At 46.1% G+C, this 14,919-nt stretch overlaps 1 protein-coding gene across 1 annotated transcript in view; it reads right to left on the minus strand.

Annotated features, from left to right (window-relative positions):
• Nucleotides 1-1,668: 1,668 nt before the first annotated feature.
• Nucleotides 1,669-14,919, minus strand: part of ABHD12 (abhydrolase domain containing 12) — a 27,657-nt gene continuing 14,406 nt past the window's right edge. Inside the window, 8 exon segments of the mRNA XM_009574158.1 lie at nucleotides 1,669-2,350; nucleotides 2,850-2,977; nucleotides 3,269-3,347; nucleotides 4,073-4,155; nucleotides 4,845-4,924; nucleotides 5,152-5,189; nucleotides 6,244-6,373; nucleotides 7,673-7,718. Coding sequence (XP_009572453.1) covers nucleotides 2,311-2,350; nucleotides 2,850-2,977; nucleotides 3,269-3,347; nucleotides 4,073-4,155; nucleotides 4,845-4,924; nucleotides 5,152-5,189; nucleotides 6,244-6,373; nucleotides 7,673-7,718 — 624 coding nt within the window. The 3' untranslated portion in view covers nucleotides 1,669-2,310.

Here is a 14,919-nt window from a genome sequence, read left to right on the forward strand (position 1 = left end):
GAGGCTGCACTGGGCTAGCTAGGGCCAAAGCCATTTATCTCACCCCTAGTGTGTTGACTATATGCACTGGGGTGGGGGTTACAGTGTTGGGTTTGCCTTGCAAATGGCACACAGGACTCCTGTGCTAGAAGTCCCACCAGCAGCTCCCATTTCACCCATCCTCAGTGGGGAAGCAGAGCCTTGGCTGCAGCTGGACTACAGGCACACACCCACTGGGCTCCAGGAGAGCTGCTCACCCAGAGCTGGCAGCAGCCACAAAAACTTGCCCGGTCTCAGCTGCAAGCTCATCTCCCATGCACAACCCTACTGCAGCCCTGCACACCCAGCTGACCTGCCCAACTGGGGAAAAAGTCCCCAAAACCACCAGGTAAAATGGGTGAAGCTGAAGTGATCAGCAGTCAATGCCTTTATTAAAACTACACCACTTTTAGATAAACATTTCAGTTTAAATTTCCAAGCATATCACCAGCCTACTAATAGGAATGGCAGTGTTGGGATCACCAACACCAGCAGTTCACATGCTGGACCCTCAGCTCTGTCACACAGGAGGAAGGCAGCCAGCCAGCCTCTGGCTGCGCTTTGCCCCAAGCCAGCTGCTGGCAGCAGCATTAGCTGGAATGTGCACGTCACTCTCCAGAGCCAAGTAAGTGGTTCTCTTCTGTCAGTGCAATAAATACAAGTGCGTCAAACATAATTTAAGTGGCACAGTTAGCTTATGAGTATCATGGGTCAGAAACGTCAGGGAAAACCACACTATGGCAGAAGAATCTCAGTACAAGAACAAGCTACTGTCTGCTTTGTGACTAGTATGAGCCTGCAGATATAACTCGGATGCATGCTGAGCAGTTTATACTATGCTGTACACCCCTGAACAGACCCTTCAGGCAGCACAATTCACTCTGAGCACTAGTGACTAAACCTACAGCACCTGTTATTGTCTATATAGACTGACAGAGGGCAGGGCCAGGTCCCCAGCCAGACACCACAGAGTCAGCATATGACCCTCTCCCATCTCAGTGCAGAGCTCGTCAGTGGCATAAAACAGCCCCTGTTCTAGCCCCAAACAGGGCAAGGACATCCCCAGAACCTCTCCCATGGGAGAGGCTCATTTCCACTTCCGCCTTCTGGACAACCCCTCCGACCGTGTCTGTGAGATGGGCTGAGAAGTGCTGCTAGAAGTGCCTGGGATGCCCAGAGCACAGAAGGGAGGTGGAGGAAGAGATGGTGAGGGACACCCCAGGCTGTTATTTTTGCATGAAGAACAGAGGAACAGTGTAGCCACCAGGGACAGGAAAACCTGACCTAAGGAGTTAAAAGGTAGTTGAGGAAAAAAACCTACCCTTCCCACCCAAAGGAAGCACATGTCTGTCTGGGTATGTACAGGTAGAATGGAAGACATCCATTACCACATCCTGGACCCATGTTGTTCATGGAAGGGGGAGATCAAGCAAAAAAGTAATCTCACGCTTTCTGGCTTAAACTCCCAAATTTGCAATTCATCTACATAAGTCACTTCAGTCCTAATAAGTGCATGAGAAGAAGGGGAGGAGCTCCACAGAAGATAGGATGGATGGGAACAGAAATGATGTTCAGAAGGAAAAGGGTACAGAAAAGATAAAAGGACACTAACCTTTTCCATTAAATAGATGTTTGAAAAGGAAGAATAAAAAAAATCTTTCATTTTATTTCCAAATGTGTGCAATTAGCCCAACATTTGCAACACATTGTGACTGAAGAGCTAAATAAAAATATCTCTCACCACCTGGATCTTCTGTGTATTTGTAATTACAGCTACTTAGCAAAAAGGAAAGGCAAAACATTAATTTCCTAGAAAGAGAACACCTCAAACTCAAGCAAGACAACTGTGGTATGGAGACACGGCAGAAGCCATTCACCTACAAATAAGTTCTCTACATGATCCAAAAACAGCAGCAGTGTTTAAAAGTGAAAGAAACACCCTTGGTCATGACACAGGTGTCCTAGGAATGTCTGTCCTCAGCAGTACCACGCTGGATTGGCCAGGCTTTGTTGTGCTTACATTTTTCACGGTTTGGTACTGGCTCCTGGGCTGTTATCACTCCTCCATCCATGTCAAAAAAGAAGCCAACAGCTTCTTTCTTCTACCATCACAGACGCTGATGCTGGGAGCTGGAGTTGCCAAGGGTACACATCAGGACTGGAGTGGGAATCCCTGACCTCCTCTAGTGCCAGGGATGGAAGAATGGCAGACTGACCCACAGGGAGCAGGGAGGAAAAGGAGAGACAGGAAGGAAAGAAAGGAAAATCTCTGTGCTGCCAAGCAGCCATTCTTCAGTGATGATGCTCATGTTCAGATTTTCCCAGGAATTCCCTAGGAAAGGAAACAACATAGCAGTGACACTCAGCTCTCCTACACTCTGGTGCATGCTGCAGCCTGCAGGTCTTCCCATTCCCCTGGTAAATACTAGGCCTCGAGCACTTGCAGCTACAGAGAACAGCACTGAGCTTTCTCTCACCCATCAGTGGCTCCCACTAGAGGAGGCAAGCAGAAGTAGCTGCTCTGCAAACAACTACTCCAGAGCATCCAGCTCACAGCAGAGATGAGCCAGAGAGAAGTGCTCCCAGCTTTCTGTGGCTCCCCTTCCCAAAACCTGCTTTGCAAGGAGGTCGAGAGCTCTGGCTTTGCAGTAAGCCAGTCCCAGTATTTCACCCACTCCGGAAACCAAAGGGGTTTTTTTGAAGAGCTGTCCAATACAGGCAGCTGTTACACATCTCTCTTGCTCCTGGGCGCATATCACAGTGTGCCCCAAAGCCCCAAGCCCCAGGCCCCCCTCCAAGCCAGAGGAGACCCCAGTCAACGGGGCTGTTACCGCAGTATTCGAGGTAGCTCTGGACTCCTGTAGATGTACTTGTGCCGATAGCCGAGGTCTGTGTGGAATGGAACAAACTGCACCTTGTAGTCTCGGAAACTCCGTGACGTCGCAGCAATGTTGTAAAGCTGAGTCCAAGGGGAGGCAGGTGAGGGACATGGGTCACTCCAAACCAGCTACCCCTGCCAAACCAGCACCCCTCTCAGGGGTGGCTTATGGGACCTGGCTTGACCAGCTTTGCTAGTTCTAGCTCCCTTTCACTATCGATTTGCCACCTTCAACACCACAGAATATGTAGTCCCTTCGGGCTATGCATTTCTACATACACCTTCCTATTGCTGACTTTTTGCCTGGCTGGGATGTCGTTCTATCCACACTAGCTCCTCCCACCAGATCAGTTTGCAGAGCCACATGTGTACCTTCTTTCCCAGATGAAATGGTACCACCGGGTCATCCTCAGCATGAAGGATGAGCAGGGAGCAGGAAATGTATTTCACGCTGCAAAAGAAACAACGTCACAAAGCCTCAGAGCAATCCCATCACTTTCTAACACCAATACACTTGATTTTCAAGGAAACTGCAATGATAAACACATCCTGTGGGTCATTAACTGCAGTTCAGATCTTGAAAACACTATTATCTGGGCACCATTTCTTCGACCTATAGAAAATTTACTAGTGAAAGGCATGCATGTAAAAGCTATTTGGTGCTTAGATCAGAGAAAAGTGGCTCACCCCACTGCAAAGCACCATCCCCCAAGGTCTGGTTTGGTTTCAGTACCGGAAACCAAACTCACAAATGCTCAGGCTCTTGAATGAAAGGCTCAGTGAAGAGACAATGTTATTACATGCAGGGTGGCTTATGCAAATGCTCAGCAGAGAAATCTTCCCAAACCTTCAATATCCCAATGCTACTGTTTAACATGTAACGTACACTTGAAAAGCATAAATCACATGGACCAAATTAACTTATCCCTGAGTAACCTCCATGCTTTCTGTTGCATCTATCCTTATTAAGAACAATTACAAAAGAACGAGCTCCACAGTGCAAAGCTGTGTTGCACTCAGAGCTGCAAGAGTAACTGAAATCCCTTCAGCAAGTATAATGCTTCAATTAAAAAAAAAAAAAAAAAAGCAGAGATTGCAGTCTAATGTCTATCCTCCTTGATGCTTGCCATGGCTCACTGGAGCCACAGCTGAAACCCCAGCAAAGAGGGAACTCACTTCTCATCGTTTGCAAATTTAATTCCACTTGTTGTGATGGGGTCAAGGAAGAACCAGTCAAACCCAGGGAAGTATCTGTATATCTGAAAGGAAAAAATTTGCGTTAGTGGCAGGCACCAGCAGGACAGTTATACAAACAGCAGTAACGGGGCAGGCCGCTGTCATCCCAGTAACATCCCTTGGCTGCTGGCTGTGCTCTCTGGAGTGAGATGGTCCATGTTCCCACCAGCATTATTTTTACTGTCCTATTTCAGACCCATCTTATCAGCCTGCTCAGGAGCAGGTGCTTGTACGGTCAAGGTCTCTAGGTATCATGCTGCTGCTGGCAACAGTCTTCCTGGAAGAGAGCTTTATCCCAGGGCACCTCACCAGCCCAACCACATCCAACACCCTGGGTGTCTGCTCAGTTCAGAGCCAACTCGCAGCCATGCCGGATGGAAAAGATGGCCACATCAGAGTGAACTCACCAGGGAAACCATGCAAGCGCAAAGGGGCCACATGGACGGGGTAGCGACCAAGGGAAGCCCAGCTTTGCCATTGCTTTGCTTACAGCCCACAAAATAGCCTCCTACAACAGAGAAGCTACAATACTAGAAGAACGGGCTGTCCACCGCTGAGAGCAGAGTCTGTCTTTCCCTCCCTACGTTTACTGCCCTTTCTGATCCCAGTTTCCATTTTCTTTAAGCAGGCTCCACACATGGCTCTGGTACTGCTTATTGCCTTAAGCGCAGCTCTTTATCCCTGACGCTTATAAGTATCACTGTGTACTTGCCACAGAAAAGGGGTGACTTCGCGCCTCCTCCCGTATGTTGGTGAATGGAGATTCCAGTATCAGGGCATCCGGGGGCGTTTCTGAAAAGCCAAAGGCAATGTGCTGAAATGCAGGGATGCAGATAGCCAGCAAGGTCAGGGTCTGCCGTATGAGAGCAGCTGCCACCATGGTGCGCCAAGGACAGTCTTGTCACAACCGCAAACATATGCAGAAATCTGGGACGCCAGCAGGACCTGGGCTGGGTGGGAAGAGCATCCACCCACCAGACTTACCTTGGGTGGGAAGAGCATCCACCCACCAGACTTACCTCTCTCGCAAAGGCGCCTCACTAGATTTGTTGCAACCCTGGAAAGAACAACAACGAGCATTTAATCCGGCGCAGGCCCTCTGCAAAGCACCAGGCTCTAGTGGTAGCAGGTGGCAGAGGTACAACTCAACTGCTGTAATGTCGACCCCTCATAGAGGTCTGGGCAGCCAGCCCACAATGACTTGGGTTCCCACAGGTGTCCCATACCCAACTGTCTCAAATGGCATCAGGTGCCTGCATTTAGGTAAGTGAACAAGTCCAAGGAAGCAGCACACCATGCAGCTACTTGGAAGGACCTCCTTTAAAGTGGTTCTTGGGCTCCCAGCATATCTGCAGCTGTGTGACATAGCCTCTTATCCCCAGACCACAAGGACTGAGCAAGAAAGAGGGGAATAGAGGGGATGGGCAGAGGGGTGCTGTGTTCGAGGCAGCTGGAGCACAGGGTCCCAGGGTGACATTGCAAGGAGTTTCCATAGCTGGGTCAGAAAGCAGCAAGATCTCCCCCATGCATCTCCCTAATGGGATAGGGATATTTCAAAGTTGCTGAATCCTCCAAGCACAGCATATTTCAACTCCAGGCTGGCTATGGTCACCAGGGAACTCAGCTGTGTAGTCATGCAGGCATCTGCATGAGTACTGATTACACATGGCATGTTTGCCAGACAGGAGGAAAATGTTTTGTAAGGGCAAGTCATGTGCATGTGCGGCTGGCCTGAGATACTCTTTCAGAGTATCAGAGAAGCCTGATGTTCTGCTCTGAAGGACATACAGACATAGGTTCACCACAGGAAGAGATCAGCGCAGTCCCACTTTCTCTCCCCTTGGTCAATCTGCATTATATTATTTTAAGTGTCTTTTTCCAATGTAACCCTCTGGGCAATAAAGGTTCAAGATCAATTCCTGCACAGTCATTCACTGTAGCTCTTCTCACTCTGTAGAGTGCAAAGGAGAAGTTACTCTGCAGCAATTATGCCACAGACTCCAAGCAGCACTCCAAGCCACCCTGGGAATTACGGCAAATGGCACCTTCATCCAAGGTCAGTGTTTATGTTTTTCAGAAGCTGCTAAGTCCCACTGAGATCAGATGCTTACCCTGTGCCCAAGGAGTGTCCCCATATATAGACAGGGTTGTCTCCGCTTCTTGCTTTTATCCAGTCGAAGACATGAAGGGCATCGTAGGTCATTCCCCTCTCAGATGGGCTGCCTATTGAATCGCCCCAGCCTGAAACACAAATAGTCCTTCTGAGAATCGCATGAACTGGTCAGCAAAGCCAGCCAGCTCTTCCCATGCAGCCCATTTGCAACTGCAAAGGGACCTGGGACGTGGCCAGTTTCTGTTTATTTCACTGTGCACCTCTACAACTTGGGCCTGATCTGCAGTCATTTAAACAAGGTAAGTGTTGGCTGCCAAGGAATTTTTGTGGATTTAGTCAACAACAAAAACAAGAGCTGGATCTCAAACACTGCCACACCGTGTTTTTGCACTTACCCTTCTGCAACAGCCCAGCTCCCAAACCTTAGCTGCTTTTGCGTGCGTGTAACCAATTTGTAAGTGGAGTCTCTAACAGCATAAGAATTGGATGCTGTCCTGGTTTCGGCTGGGTCAAAACCCAAGCACGTTTCACAAAGCTGTTGCAACATCAGTTTGTCCATGCTGTTCAATCAATGCCCTCAAGCAATTTTCCACCCTCCTGATTGTTCTGGCTCTATCACTATTGCAGTATGTCTACACATCTCATGCTAAGCAGCAAGCATCCAACATCCCTTCTGATACCTAATAAGCAGCCAGAGAAGCAGCTGCCAGCAGGCCTGAAAAACAGGGCAAGATCCTACAAATAAACCTCTCCCAGATGTCTTCTTGATAAAAATGCAATGGATTAATTTCTTTCCTATATCTCCAGTGGCATTACACTGCAGCCATGGCTTAAATACTAAGAAGGGGAAAAAAAAGAGCAGCAGATGCTTGACTGCTGGTGGCACAGGTTGCAAAATGGTCATGGCTTCTGCCAAGGACGCTACCAATTGTTAGCAAATCATTTACTCTATGTCTTAACTCACCTATCAGCTTTTAAAAAGAAGTGCAAGTTCAGTTCCCTGTGTGACCTCAGGAAAGTCAATTAGATCATATCCAAAAGACTACATCCAGGGAAGCTTACTAGTTTCCAGGTGTGCACCTGGAGGATGCCTTAACTGGATGCTATGACAGCATATGTGCCTGGGTCACCCTCTGCTCTTTAGCTCCCAAATCAACGAGCTTTGTGCATGAGGACAGATAGGAGCCAGAGTCCACCAAGCTGGACATCAGAAAGTAGTGCTACACAGGAAGGCACTGGAAAGAAATTTCTGGAAGTTCTCTGGATACCCATGAGGAAAAAAAGAAGCAATAACTGCATCTAATTAGCTGGCAGAAAGCATTTATAAACAACAGCTCCCCTGAGATCCAAAAAAAAGAGCAAATTCTTTGTTGCTTCTACAGAAAGAGATATCTAAAAGTGTTTCATAATAAAAGAAGCCCACATACCTCGATAATCAAACGTGACCACGTGGTACCCAAGGGAGCTGAGAACCTGGAGGGGAGAGAAACATGCAGAAACCCATCACAGAGACTTGCACAGCAGCCATGCTCTTGCCTCAGGCCAAGGTGCAGGGATCTAATTTATAACATTATCAGCCTTGTCATGGAAAAGCAACAACTTACAGCTTTTCAGTGTAGCAGGCACTGAGCTTTTCAAACACTAATCATTTCAGCCCACTGTTTTTACTCCATTTGTTTCCTGGACCTCATATCAAGCTATCTTAGACGTTGATTCTCCCTTTAACAGCCTTGCCCTTACGATCTGCAAATATCCTATGACTGTTTCCTCTACAAACATTTTCAGGTTTTTCCAGTGAAACAGTACAACTGCTTCATGTATATTATTCAAATTGGCATAAATGTTAGCGTAACATGTACGAGCCCGTTTCAGGTTTCAGAAGGCTTAAATATATACATCCAAAACATGCAATTGCTCTATCATGAAGATTTATGTTACAGCCAATGGTAATCCTGACAAAATCTGTTAAAAGCAAGTAAAAATACCCAATGTTGGATCAACTTGCTCGGAAAAAGTGCCTTGGTAAAAACAAGGCTAGCATTCCAAGCTACCATTGCTCAGTATGAACCTAACAGCTCCATGGTAGATAAAAATCAACAAGAAGTCACAAAAAGAGTAAAATGTTGTTGCTCTCATGGTCTATGTACGAAAAATGATTAAAAAAAGCAGTCTTAGTATTACACTATACTCTAAACCATCTAATGGACAAAAGGAAATTATCTCATATGTAAAAGGAACGCTATTTCTAGTGTAATTGAAATCTTAACAGCCTGAACAATTACTGTTACTAGTTCTGTGTTACTAGCACAGGAGAAAGAGAAAAAGAGGACAACATAGAAAAGAGGAGTGTTCAGGTAAGTTCAACTCAACTCCTTGCTGGGAGGACTATGATGGTGATGGTTTCTCCAACTTCCCTCTAGGATCCATCCAGCGCTAATTTTCTTACATTTCGGACATGCACTGGATGTTTCTTTTTCTTCACTGGTCTGTGATTCCATGTTTCATCCCAAATTACTTTATGGGCCGTGTTCAACATACATTGGACACACTGTCTTTATTACCTCTAAACCCATTTTTGCCCAGCTCCCAGGTCTGCATCTCTTCAGCTGACCACTGGCAGGTTGTGCACAGCCCGGGGGTCTCCAGGGTCAGCCTGTGCCCCATTCCATGCATGCTCACACCTACGCTCCTCTGCAATGCCTCCTGTGTCCCCACCTCCAAGGTCTCTGCTGTCATACCAGGCCTGTACTCCTTTACACCGTATCACTATGCTGGGTGTCATCAGTGTTTCATTTGACACAGAGTAACTGTCTCTGTAACTTGTACATAAAAACATTACAGCGATTTTCTCTATAACACTATATGTATGAGAATTGTTACTATTTGTATTACAGTTACGGCTATGCCATGTAATTATACAAAGCTCAGCAAAAGTAAAACCAGCTAGCCAGTGGCCACCTGGTTGTTAGACAATTGCTTTTATGGCTAAACAAGCTCAAAACAGTGCTCCAGGGAGCTCCAAAACAAGGAGCTCAGAAGAAGCCTTACAAGCCTCAGCCGTTTTACTAGCAGTGGCAATACTATATGCACTGGGTTACAAGGCTGCAATTTCCCCTTTTGACAGTCCACTGACTGCAGGATATTGCAAACCCTCCTGTGGCTCAAGGCTTCTCACCAGGACCAAGCAATGGGTTTTCTCAGAGGTGTTTACCATTTCAGCTTGCCTTATGATAGCCTACACAGGTCTGAGGGCAGTGCGTAGCTCTTCATTGTAATATGCTACCATTATTCAGTTGCTGAGTGTTTGATTTTATAGCCAATGAAGCTTGCACAATGAATAAAATTCTATTAAGACGACAACTACAGAATGCAAAGCCAAGTTCAAAACTCCTGTAGTGGTAGATCACCATTCTCAGAGGGACTGCAGGCAGGAGCAGTACTCGGTGGTTCGGACTATGCAGCACTGTGGCACATCAGGTATCTGCTTGGTGTGCAACATTCGCTACCTTCAGGACTTGTTGCACCACAAGCTGGACTTTCAGCATTAACAGTTGGGTTAGCATTCACTGCAATTTTTTAAATAACACACCTAGTGGTACTGGGACTATCGCAGCATACAACTGGAATGATATCTGTAAGCTGAGCATTACTTCTAAAGGAATACCACAATTTTAACCTTAACAGGTTATATATACAGATATCAGGTAGAGTTATAAACAGTTAGACAATTTATAACAATTCGGGGGCACGCAGTATGCATACAAGTACAACTGGAGCTTACACAAACAATGGGCTCCTGATTGGAAATGGAGACAGCATTTCCATTCTCCCACTAGGATCTAAATGGTCGTCTGAAGACGGAAAGCCGGTAACTTCACATACATATCACACAGTTTGCCCTGCTGCTTGCTGGCACCCCCCCGAGACTAACACGTTACATCATGCTCACCCTTGCTGCACTTGGTTGTGTTATTTCTTGGCAGTAGCCATGGGGTCATGCAACTCCACTACCCCTCTTTTAATGCCATTTTCCCACTAACAGTTATTTGGAATTTATATTAGCAGACGCAACTGCAACAGCTTCCAAGTCACTCAAAGCTCCTTTGCCTTTTGCTGTTCAGGTCTCTTCAAGCAATTCCTGTTTCTCTTTCTTTGGCTCTAAATCCTTCAAAGGGGTTCCCTTGGAGGTGACAAGGTCCACACTGTGTGCACTTCCAGGGCAAAGGCCCTTTACAGCAGAGATATTAAATATGCAGTTGTTCCACTCTGGGATCTGCACTCACAAGTTACTGTTTCTTCAACATCCTCTTGCAAATAACTATGCCAACATCATGGAGAGATGTGGGTAGGTATATACTACAGTACAAAATACCACTGCAACCTACATCACAATAGCAGAATAATCATGTAAAATATTGATTAACAAATTAGGTGCTGCAGGACAGCTGTTTCCATCAGAATCTATATATACCATTTTAAATATATGCACTTACATATTGGACCCCCTGAATGGACATGCAGAACACAAAGTTTCTTCTTGCAAAGTTTGGTTTTCAGCTTTACAATGTGATTTTACTGCTAAGATATCACATACAGTCTAGCCTTTTCCAGGCCATTAAAAATTATTTAACCTGTTGACAGTTTACCTATCTTCTATACTTGTTTGTTATGTGTTGGCTGCATTGGCAGCATCTCTTCTCAATAACAAATAGATGCACTTTTATTTTAATTAGCAGCTGTTGCATCTAAAAACAGATTTTTACAATCCTCTATTTCTTCTTAAAAAATATGCTGAGTTTAACACATCCACTGCAATCACACACAGAGGACTAATGTTTCATTTTCAAAGCCAACTGTATCCCAGTTCCACTAGAGACTTTATTATTCAACTATTCCTTCAACTTCTATCTGCTTAATTACTGATAAATAATGAACTGATAATGTTCTCAATTCAAACATTTTTTTCTTTTTGATCTCCATCCTAGATTTCTTTTATGTTTATACTCATGTATACTTTGTACCTGTGCTGTTAGGGCTGATACCCACCTCACTCTGGGAGCTCAGCCACTGCAGCAGGAAAGCATCATTGTTTGCCCCAGGTCACTGTTCCCATGGCAGCTCTGCCTTCTTCCACCTGAACATTCACCTTCTCCCCCTCTGTTTGTCTTCCTGCAAACAGCCCTTCAGCACCTGGTTCTTCCCCTTCATTTACCTCCTCAGACCATCGGTCTTACCTGCACCAGCCACCACCTGCACTCATATCTGTCAAAGACCACCACAGAGTGGCCTCCAGCTTTCCTTAACCCCAATCTGAGTCTGAACGCCCAAGTACAGCCCTACCCCCAAATCCTGCCACTCAGCACAGCCAAAAGCAGCAAGGAAGCACCAGAGACAGCGGCCATGCCTGGAAAGAGCGTGGAGTCTCCTGAAGAGGGACAGCAATGGCGTGATGCAACCCCAGCCAAATTCTCCTCTTCCCACCAGGAGCCAGGAGCTGCAAGGCTACACAAAGCAAATGCCCCTGGCAGAGAGCAAGAGATGCTGCAACATTAATCTGTCTGGCTCTTGTCCTGGTCAGCTGTCAAAAGCACCAGCCCTCTCACAGCAATAAGCAATGAGGAGGCCCTCAAGACATCCCCAGGCACAGGCAGCAGCAATCTCCATGCTCACCTAAACCTAGGCAGGCCACGCTCAGGACCCCTAACCACCAAGATCTGCCTCCTCACAGACCAGCATGGCACAAGCCGGTGTGCCCAGTTCTCCTCTTCCTAGCAGAAAGCACGGACAAAGAGCTGGGATAAAGATGATGGTCATCTCATGCCTTTACCAAAGGAAGAAGTTGATGGACCCTCCCATTCCTGCACCCATTCAACCCAAAACCAAGATACAGGTGAACCACTTGCAGGGGCTCATTTTTCCAAGGACCTGCCAAGCCCTGACCATGGGCACTGCCCCGCTCTTACACTTCAGAGGTGCCTTTTTCTTCCAGGGAAAGAAAGAGATGAGGCTGAGGAGGAACAGGAACAAGCAGGAAAAGCAGCAGAAACTGTCACTACCACCATTGCAGCTGCCAGAGCTGTAAGGTGCCCACCTCAACCCTCATGATGCAGGGCCCCACACTAATAGCACCCTCTGCTTTAGAGCATGGCTCTGCTGCCCATGCACCTTCCTTCCTACCCTGGCATTGCGCAGCTGCAGCACCCAAACACCCATGTCCCAAGAGGAAAGCAGACAAGCAAAGCAAGAACAAAGTACAGCCTATCACCGTGGATACACAAAAGAAGGAAGAACCTCCACCATCAACATCCAGCTTCCTCCTGGTGAAGAACACAGACAGCTGATGATGAGCTGTAACATCCCTGCCTGAAGCCAACAACCTTGGGAGCATCCCAATCCCATGCCCTGCACTAACAGCCTCTTCTGTTTTAGTCTTTTTTTTTTTTAAGAGTATTTTTCTTTCTTGTTTTTCCCCTTAGAATTAGGTCAGAAAAAGTCTCAGATGAAGCCAGTAAGATTTCAATTAGTTTGCAGATAAGGCATTTCCTTTGACCCTTAACAGGATGTTTAGTGTAACAATGCCAAACATTTTACTTATAGTAATTACTTATGCCCCTATAAAAATTCTGTATTGTTTCATGTGCTGCTATAAAGTTGGGTAACCTCATGCAGTGGGCAAAAAAAACTCTGCATCAGCTCTCCACTATCCCAGCACATCAGTGTAATAACAACTAAAAGCTTCACTGCTGAAGCCTCAACGTACAAGAATGAATTGCAGAAGGAGCTTGCGGTAGTCTGCCATTGACAGTCAAGGTAGTTAAGAGAACAGAATTCTTGTCAGTTTTAAAAGGTTTTGAGTTGCATTATTCAAGCACGAATAATCTGAATCATGTGAACAACACAGTGACCCTGAATACATTGGTAATTGTGGTATCTGGAAACCAGGTGTGAGCAAAAAATAACTGGACACTTGTCCAGACTAGAGGAAAGCATGCCCCTCAAAGCGAGTTTGTATCTGGTTACTGCTCCACTGCTGCTCCTCCTGCTGGCTTCCTCATGGCTCCTGCTTCTGGTTACTGTCTTCAAACACACATCGACTCGGGCAAGAACAATTTCAGACACCTGCTGCTCACCTGCTGTGAGACAGTCTCAACCTTCAGTGCTGCTGCTGAGACAAACTGCTCACATGAATCAATCACTTGGAAAGAAAGGACAGAGACCTCTTACAGTTGTTATTTCTCTTCTGAGCCTCTTCTAGGGGGTTTCCCCTGCTGCTTCCAGCCTACTAGCAGCACCAGCAAAAAGGACAGCAATCCAGCCTGTTTCATTCTGCTGGAATAAGCATGAACTTGGAGTTTCTGGCGTGGTTCTGGTAAGCCCCTGTGTGTGTTCACATGTGAGTAACTGACTGAAAAAGACAAACTAAGCAACTTGTCTACGTTCTTAGAAGCAAAAGAATACCAGACCCAGGAACAGAAACCTTAGGTTTTGGTAAACTGTGTTCTCCACATGTGTACACACACAGATACAGAGGCACACAGAGCCTTTGAGTATTCTGAAGCACTGCTACTCTTGCTCAGTCAAAATCCAAAACAACTCCTCTGCCTGTCTTGGCCAGCAAAAAATACATTGCAGCGCAGCCTGGTTCCCAGAAAAATGACCAAATACACGACAGTCTCCTCAAGCAACTTTCTGCAACTTAGCTCATCCTTTTTTCTTGAAGGAAAAGAAGTATCACCTGCCTCCTTGGGGTTGCCAAACAACATTTTCTAAGCGATCTGAATTAAAAAGACTTTGCGGCAGGGGATCTTGCATAAGGAGCTGCATTGCAATAAAGCTTTATGAGTGCCAACACTCTGACACAAATTACAAAGAGAAGAGAATGATAGCTAAATCCATAGGAAAAACACAGACTCAGACCCCTCTGAAATGAGCCAGCAAAAGTAATTACAGCTCTTTTAGAAACACGTGATATGAGACCAAGAAATTATGTGTGAGAATTTCAGCCAAGAGAGAGTTTAATAAAATAAATGACCACAAAGACTCAAAGCAGCTGAAGTTGCCTGTTCTCATGTAACACACCATGGTGCTACATCTGGGAAATTCATTGGGTTTTGTACAAAGTCTTCAGCACTTGAGATGGCTCCACTCATACAAATGCATTGTGCCATGGTAAAGGGGGAAACCCAGGCTGAACCTGCCTGCCTGACAAGTGATAAAGTAACCCCTGCACTGGCAACCCTGAAAATGTTTTATTGCAACAAATTATTCTGTGAATAGGTAAGTATTAGCTTTGTCACCCTGGCCAACTAATGGACCAACAGGAAGGTTTATACTGGCTTGGCCCAACATTTTGGCATTTAAAAGACCAAATGTCACCTTCAAAAGTTTGAAGAGTGTGAGGAATCCGAGCTGGCCTCAATCCACGTATATTTTCCCAGCAGTTGGTGGTGTATGGCATCATGTATGGCATCCTCGCAATAAAACCTGCATTAAGACCGGTGCTGAGAAGAAACAACAGCGAGTTATGGCCGTTGGCGATTTCCTCCTGTGCGGAATGGAAGCACCCATTTGCAGACCGGACCCTCTTTTCAGGGAATTTTGCTGCCTCCCTGGGGCCCAAATTAGGGACATCACCACAAGAGTGAAGAGCTTAGTGCAACCTTCAGACTACTAT

This window comes from Fulmarus glacialis, unplaced genomic scaffold, assembly GCF_000690835.1.
Source record: "Fulmarus glacialis isolate BGI_N327 unplaced genomic scaffold, ASM69083v1 scaffold3743, whole genome shotgun sequence".
In the NCBI taxonomy this organism is placed as follows: domain Eukaryota; kingdom Metazoa; phylum Chordata; class Aves; order Procellariiformes; family Procellariidae; genus Fulmarus; species Fulmarus glacialis.